General features: G+C 41.0%; 1 protein-coding gene across 1 annotated transcript in view; it reads left to right on the top strand.

The window, feature by feature from the left end:
* The window catches only part of FAM135B (family with sequence similarity 135, member B), a gene marked incomplete at its 5' end in the record, with an annotated part of 51,795 nt that overhangs the window by 29,986 nt on the left and 13,656 nt on the right, over positions 1-8,153 (top strand). Inside the window, 3 exons of the mRNA XM_009997740.1 lie at positions 1,315-1,470; positions 3,571-3,644; positions 7,258-7,412. Of these exons, the coding sequence (XP_009996042.1) occupies positions 1,315-1,470; positions 3,571-3,644; positions 7,258-7,412 (385 nt within the window). The remainder of the gene's footprint in view (positions 1-1,314; positions 1,471-3,570; positions 3,645-7,257; positions 7,413-8,153) is intronic.

Consider the following 8,153-nt stretch of genomic DNA (forward strand, 5'->3'; position numbering starts at 1 on the left):
TCCTGCCTTCCTGCCTTCCTGCCTGCCTTCCTGCCTGCCTTCCTGCCTGCCTTCCTGCCTTCCTGCCTTCCTGCCTTCCTGCCTGCCTGCCTGCCTGCCTGCCTGCCTCCCTCCCTCCCACAGACCCCCATTCCAGGTATGATTTGCATTAGTAATGCATCATCTTTGAAGACTCTGCTTTCAGTTTATGATGTAAGAGGCAGTTTATGACTAAATAAAAAAATAACAACTGACATACAGCATGTGAAATTGAACATGAGTACATACAGTAGTGTCCTGACTCTGAAAAATTAAATGCTTCAGCAGAATCTTTTATCTACCAGTATTCCCCTGATTTTTCCAGTACCAGGATAGGCACTGGAGCTTGTGCCATTTTGGACAGGTCATTTAAACAGAATAGCACCCAAACAGTGTAAACTCAGGGACAGTTTCTGTGTTGTTCACACACACATTTGCTGAGAAGCAATTATTCTGGTATTATGTCTGGGTTATTTCTGATAGTATTCCCAGTTTCATGGAAGTGGATAGGGACCCCAGGAATAGATGAAGGCTTGGTTCTGTACTCTGTACCAAAACATGGAGGTAAAATGCAATGGCTGCCTCTTGTTAAAGGAGTTGTGAAAACAGAGAGGCTGGTATGCAGAGACTTTGCTGTTCACACGCAAGTCCTGGGCTTCAGAGCTTTAGCACAAAATTGCAGCCTAGAGCTAGAGAGCATGGAGGGACCTAGCATGTTCTAGTGTGGGCAAGAAGCAACAGCAGACTCTAGGATGTCTGTTTTCATCATTTGCTGAGGATGCAGTGTTTTGGTTGGGGGTTTGATGTTCATTTCCCCCCCCCTTCTGCAACCACCCATCTGGTGTCTTGGTGTGACATGGCTGAGAAGGATTCTTTCACTACTCGAAACAGTGGGCCATGGTTTAGTATTTCAGAGCATCCAGCACCATCTGGTGGTTAATTTGGAACCTAGTTTTTATTTTTATTTTTATTTCTTGTCTGAATTGCTCCATCTGCAATAGAGTCCACAAAAATTGAGGTTGTTTCCAATTCTTGCTCAACAATTATGTAGCCGAAACACTTCGCTCTAAAATATGTGGCTCTTTAAAAGTAAAAGAAAAAGTTTCACCAACTTTATTTGGGGTGAAAATAACTAACTGAAAATTACTAACTGAAAATAGTAGCTTTAGTAATAATTATAAATCAAGAGGATTTTTTTTCTACAGTTGTTGTTACGGAAAGGACCTAACCTAACCTATGAACTGATTTTCCTTTGTAACACTGTCATGACCTCAAAATGTGCTTTCTCTCCCCCAGCTGCTGAGCAATCCAGAGAAGATAGCAGAACAGATAAGCAAGGACCTTGCCTGGCTTTGCTCCCACCTCCTAAACCTGTGGACCCAGTTCCTGGAAGTGGCAACACTCCACCCAGAAGTAACAGCATATCTGACTCAGGAACATCACATGCTAAGGGTAATGTTAAGAAGTTAAAATCTAGCTCAGCAACAGTTACCTCCTGATAGACATTAATGATTTATCTGGATATTTCCAATATTTTTCTGCCCATATGAGTATTACTTGAAATGAGGTGAGCAGGGCAAGAAGTGAAGAAGTGATGAAACCCAGGATTTGAAATTACAGATTTCAATTTCTGCAGTGAAAGCTGTTACTTAGATGGGACCCATGATCCTGTGTAAAATGAGGGCACTTTGAATGCCAGAGTCAGACATGGAACAGGAAGTGGGTGGGAAGAGATATTTGTTGCCTGTACTTGCTAGATATCCATAAATCACAAACATTTGTTTTAAAAAGCACAAGTATCACAATGACAAATGACCAAAAATATTATTTTATCTCAACTTCTTTCACAAAAACTGCCATAAGTAAAATGGATTTGTTCTCTTCTCTATGTCACAAATACATATGTTCTTGCCTTTCTCCTCGTGAGGTGCACACAGCAAAATATTAATATTGTTCCTGTGGAAATTGCTTCTTGTACTTGATAATAAAGAAAGCACAAGAGCACTTTTCTTTTGAGCTAACGTTGTCAGATCTGTTTATCTGATTAGCTCAGCAAGTGCTGTGCCTTCCTGTAGGACATTGGTTATTGGCCAGATACATCAGTTCAGCACATCACCTGAGCTGAACTCATAGTCTGATATAATCATTAGAGAGGGGACACAGAGAAAAATAGGGTTCACCTTGCTTAGCTTTAGTAGTCTACAATGCAGTTATTGACATCTCTAGCTTATGCTCTGGCTCCTGTGAAAGCCAAAGGAGGTCTGGTTACTCTTCAGAGGGACCCAACTCTCCAGGTGTTCTCCCCAAGAGTATGATTGAACTTGCAAAAAGGAGGCACAAAATTCAGGAAGAGATGCTAAAGTGACTGATAATGAAACTCTCCTGGTTAGTTTAACTAGGTCTCCCTTTACTCTGAGAGGACCTGGGTGTCTTTTAGCCGAAGGACTCAATTCTGTATGCTCCCAGCTCCAGCAAGGTGAATCCCAGCCTGGGGTTTGTTCCAGCCTCAACTGATGCTGACTGCCTGCTTGACTGTTGGCAGATGACACACCTTTGTGTGCTGCAGTTCCTCCCCATATAAGGGGGGGATAATACTTTCCCAGCTTTGGGAAAGAGTTTGAGATGAAAAGTCACACTATTAAGGTACAGTGCTTTTGAAGGGGGATGCTAGTCCTTTTTTTAGAAAGGCTGTTTGTTAAAACACAGCTGGGATTTAGGGAGATGCCAAGATGCTGTGAAATATGCATTTCCCTGCCATTTTCTGACGCTGTAACAGAGGTCACTTTTACAAACATTATTAGTAATATATGGGCTGCAGTTTAACAGCTTAGTACATTTGATTGTATATTATGCTTGATTCATTTAAACTCAAAGCTTTTTCCAGGGCAGATAGCAGTACTGAATTTTTTATACCTTATTTCACACTCTGTGCTCTGCCAGACACTTCAGAGCTGTGGCTCTTTTGCAATTGATTATCCAACACAGAACAGATCTAATGTCCATGAAAAGATTTGAAGGGCTCTCATTCCTAAGTATCATGTCATAGGCAGATGTGTTTCTCCCATGATAGAGCATATTCTCCTCTAAGCTGATACATAAGACTTCCTCTGCTCTCTTGAGAGTCACTGTGGATGTTCCCACAGAAGAAATGATGAATTATGAATGGTTCTAATTCTGTAACTATCTTCTCTACTGCTATATGGTTTGCACAGTGGGAAAGGAAAAAATCTTCACCATTTCAAGAATACAGGGGAAAATGGTATATTTGACAGCTTTTAGAAAAGTAGTCAGAAGATGCACAAAAGCAAATCTTGAACTACAGTCAAGGGACACTTCTTGCCTCCCAGCAAAATGAGCCACAACACCAGCTGCTTTGTGCTGAACTGGGACAGTGAAGCAGAATGGAGCTCTCTGGTTTTTTTCTGCCACCAGAGTGGTGCAGACAGAGCACACTGAGGGATCTGGGCTTGACAGTCACTGCTCCATTATCAGCCTGATTGTACTTGCACCTTTCAGCAGATCTTAGGTTTAACTTCTGTGTCTCTTCCTCAGGTGAGGAGATTCTCAGAAGCCTTCTTCTACACCGTGCACCAGAAAGAAGCTGTGCTCACATTCCAGGAAGGCCTGTAAGTAACACATTAACTCTCTCCTGCCATTGGAATGACTGGAAATGTAGTTTAAAACATTTTACAATCAAGACTGAGGTCTTTTTCTGCTGATTAAGAAGGAGTTTGGTCTGGGAGAAGTCACTGAATTTATTCTAGATCCATATTGTAAAACCTTTGAAATCAGTGTCAAAAGTAAGTGATTCCAATCAGGTGCCAGAAACTGTTAATTTCAAAATTACTGTATTCTAGGAATATGATGCAGGAAATCCTGTCTCCCCATCTGTCTTCTCAGTTGCAGATGGATGCATTTCTCTTTAGACCATATCTCCACTAACACCACCAGCCTCAGGGAAGGCAGAAATATTTCTTTATATCTTTCTTGAGTTAACTTCCTAAACTCACTACAGTAGATCCAGTAATGGTACTTTTAATGGGAAAGAAATGCTAAAAAGGAACAGAAGCTTAAAATTTAAAAATTTGTTTTTAACCATTGTTAATATACATTTTTTTAAGGTAGACAGTAATGGATTTCTTTTGATCCAGCCCCACATTCTATAGCAGAAAGGATCTTTAAATATAGACAGGAGTATTAAACGGCCAATGCAAAGGTATGGATGTGCACTAGATGCAGCATTTGATGACAGCAATCAGGAATACCCCCACATTAGCTGGAGGAACCAAAGGAGTGATGTCAGCTCAGGGCTGATAATTAATTGACTGAGAATCAGCAGTGCAAAAAGTCTGGGAAAACAAATGTTGCACTGGGTTGCATTAATTAAAATAAGCTATAAAAGAATGGCAAGGTAAATAATTCCTTCTGACTGACACTTCTTGCTTGGAATGAATCTGTGCAGCATGAAAAGACACTTTAAGAGCTGCACTAGGGCAAATCTTACCTTCAGTTTTAGCTGATGATCCCAAGTGAAGCCCATGGGTAATGATCAGGACCTGACCCCTGAAGGCAGAGTTCAAAGAAAAATGCTCAGATTTGAATTTCTGAGTAAGGAGAGATGCCTGGACTATTTCTCCACTGAAGCAGCCTGTTACCTGTGGGACCACAGCATTGTCAGGGTGGAAACATGTCTTTCAGGAGGGACTTAAAGGCCATGACACCAGGTCTTGTCACAGTGATGAGCTTCAGTCAGACACCTGCTTCTGTCTGGGTGCAAAGAAGAAAATTACTTTCTCAGAGCTGTCACTAGGGACATTAAGGCTGATTCAGTATTGATGGAAAGGGCCATGACTTAATTAGTGGATGGGTTGTAAGAGGTTACCTTGTTCTGCCAAATGAGAGCAGCACCATGGCTGCAGGGGCCCAGCTGTGCTCTCTTAGTCCTCCCATGTCAGGTTTTAAGTGAGGTATATACAAGGATAACCTCATGTCAAGATCCTGAGGTGAGGGCACAGACACTCATAGCCCTATTCAAGCAAACATAACCCTGCACAGGAGGAAGCCTAATTGCATGAAGTGCTTTCATTTCTCCAGGACTAGCCTGTTTCCTGCAGATAAACACGTTTTCCTCAGTGATTATCAAGGAAACTGAGTAAAAAAAAAAAAAAAAAAAAAAAAGTAAATAGTTTACAAACTTTAAAAGTTGGTCTATGTAGTAAATTCAGACTGTACAGGCCTCATGGCAGAGTCATGTTTTCTTTTTGATTTTGCTAGATGATATTGGAAAAATAGTCTTGGCTGCCAGAGTATTATTTATGTTGGGGGTAGCAGTAGGGAGCTGAGTTCACAGAATGTTCAGGTGAGATCAGGTCTCAGGGTGCCAGGTGCTGTGTAACCACCTCAAACAGTAACCATTTTCCCCCAGTTCTTTCTTCCTTCTTACCAGACAAGACTTTTTTGCCTCCCATATTTTTGTGAGTTGACAGAAGATGACAACATCATTTTCAGTAGGCTGGGTAACACACTGGGGGGGGTGGGTCTGGGTATCACATAGGAAGGTGGTTCTTGTAGGTGGTGACACAGGTGACATATCCTCCCAATATTTTACAGAAAAAAATATGTATTTTCTCAAACCTTCCAATTATTAGTGGTCAATCTTTTGTGCCAGAGATTGTTCTCAAAGCAAGTTTAGTTTATTATTTTTACATGTGGTCTTTAGTAAAATGCTGATGCTATTAATATGTCAGTGAGACATTTTTTTTGTGTTAAGAGTTAACTCTAAACACCCAGGTGATGCTGCAGGCAGGAATGAGCAGTTAGCTATTTGTGACTCCTCTCTGAGTCATGTTTTAGCAACCACTGATTTGTTTGTCTTTGAGGAAAAAATAACTGGCCTACAGGTAAGAGCAAATGACAGCAGCAATTATCACAGCATCACAGTTCTGGTTGGAAAAAAACTTTAAGATCATTGAGTTCAACCATAACCTAACTCTACCAACCATTAACCTAACTCTACCAAGTCCAGTGCTAAACCATATTCCTAAGTACCACTTCTACAGGTCTTTTAAACACCTCCTGAGATGGTGATTCAACCACCTCCCTGGGCAGGCTGTTCCAGTGTTTAATTACCCTTCCAGTGAAGAAGTTTCTTCTAATATCTAATCTAAACTTCCCCTGGTGAAACTTGAGACCATTTCCTCTTGTCCTAATTATATTTTGAAGTTAGAAGCCGATGTGCTGGTCTAGACAAAGGCATCTCCCATGCTGGCATGAGCTACAAACCTGCGGAGTTTTGCTTTATAATGTGCAAAGTGTGTTTTTTGCAGTTAACTGTGACATGTTGAGTACCTGCCTTTTGCCAGTGGTAGCTGGAAATACTGCATGTGCTCCCCTATGGGATCTGTGAATTGTATTCAGTTGATCACTGATGAACAGCTTGTCACCTTCCTCTGTGTTCCTTAGCATAAACAGAGAAATTAATCAAAGAGTCAACACCAAAAAAAAAACCAGACTGCATTTGATGTTTTTCCTCTATTTTCAGGATGAAACTTACATAGGAAAACTCATCAGAACCAGAAATAATTGCATTTATTATAGCTGAACCCACATCCATGTGCCACTTTAATGTCACATTCCCTGATGAAAGCCAGGTAGCATTTTCCATGGCCCAAAAGCTGGAAACAGACAGGTCTTCTAGTTCTGCCACCAGACAGTGACTGAATTGATGTGTCTTACCTCTTCCAGACACACAAATGTGAGATATCACAGTGCTCCAAGGACTGATAAAAGTGAGATAGAGGACCTGCCATGCCTCCTCCTTGGCCTTTGTTCCTCCCTCTACTGTTAACATTTTTTATTATTGCTTCCTGTATCTGGGTTTTGAAAACCTTACCACAGCCAGACTGACAGACTTCTTTTCCTGACCAGAAAACCAGCTGAGGGATCCAGTCTCATCTAACTGCAGTTACCTTTGGGAGAATAGCAATAAATTATGGTAGCTAAGAGGACACTGTGGCAATAGCAGCTGCAAAAATGTAAAAAAGACAGTGAGGGATTTTGCAAGTTGTAGGTATCCCATGCTGGTTACCCCCTCATCATGCAGTATTGCCTCCTCTCCATTTAAGTCCATTGCCTCTGTCTTCTGCCTACATACCCAGCTTTGCTGCCCAGCTTGCAGGAATGATGGAGAAACAGCTCAGTAATGACCCAAACATGATTTCTTTTGTTCTTTGCTACCAGGATTCAAAGTCATGGACAGATTTCTACAGAAATCCGTAATTCAGAGTATTTCACCAGCATGCCCCCACTCCCAGCAGAATGCCTGGACATAGATGGGGACTGGAACACACTTCCAGTTATTTTTGAAGACAGGTACATGGATACGCCTTGCAAAGGTGAGTAAAACACCACAAGGTACAGCTTCATGAGACAGCTTGAGCTGAGGGAGGTTCACTTCCCCAGCCCTAGGTAAGCAATTTCACATCCCTCAGGCTGACTCTAGCTTGGATCAGTGTGTGATCCCCTATGTAATGTAGCTGTATTCTTCTGTTTTCCCCAGTAGCAAATTAGAGTATTTCCTGTAGCTTCATATTTTTCATCTTCAAGGTAAGCTGTTTAGCTACAAACAAATAATCTGGGCAAAATCTGGAAAGAAACAACATTTTCGGGGTTTCCATGACTGTACAAATTTAAAGGAAAAACAGCAATATGGATTTCATTCCCATTGTGACATCTAGTGGTGAGAAAATTCAGAACAAACCCCACAATTTCAGCATAAAGCCCAACACTGTCCCTCAAAGGCAGCATTTCCCAAAAAGTACTTTCCTATTGAGTACCAAAATCAAGTTTTTAATTAGAAATTATTTAGTTCCACAGAATTTTAGTAAAATCTCATAGCCATTGGTTCCCTTTTGTGTTTTTTTGTATTCAACTATGGAGATTATCAAGGATGCAATATGTATTAATATTATAGATGACCCTAGTCTAGTAAATGTGGCCAGTGGTCCAAAATTTCTATTCTTCCAGAGTTATCTAACTGCCTACATTTTTAAAAGGCTCTTTACAGATATTTAAGCTATTAGACTGAGTATTAGACTGAAAAGCAAGAGCTGTACTAGGAACAATGTCACCTGACA

Source organism: Chaetura pelagica, unplaced genomic scaffold (assembly GCF_000747805.2).
Source record: "Chaetura pelagica isolate M959 unplaced genomic scaffold, ChaPel_1.0 scaffold200, whole genome shotgun sequence".
Classification (NCBI taxonomy): domain Eukaryota; kingdom Metazoa; phylum Chordata; class Aves; order Apodiformes; family Apodidae; genus Chaetura; species Chaetura pelagica.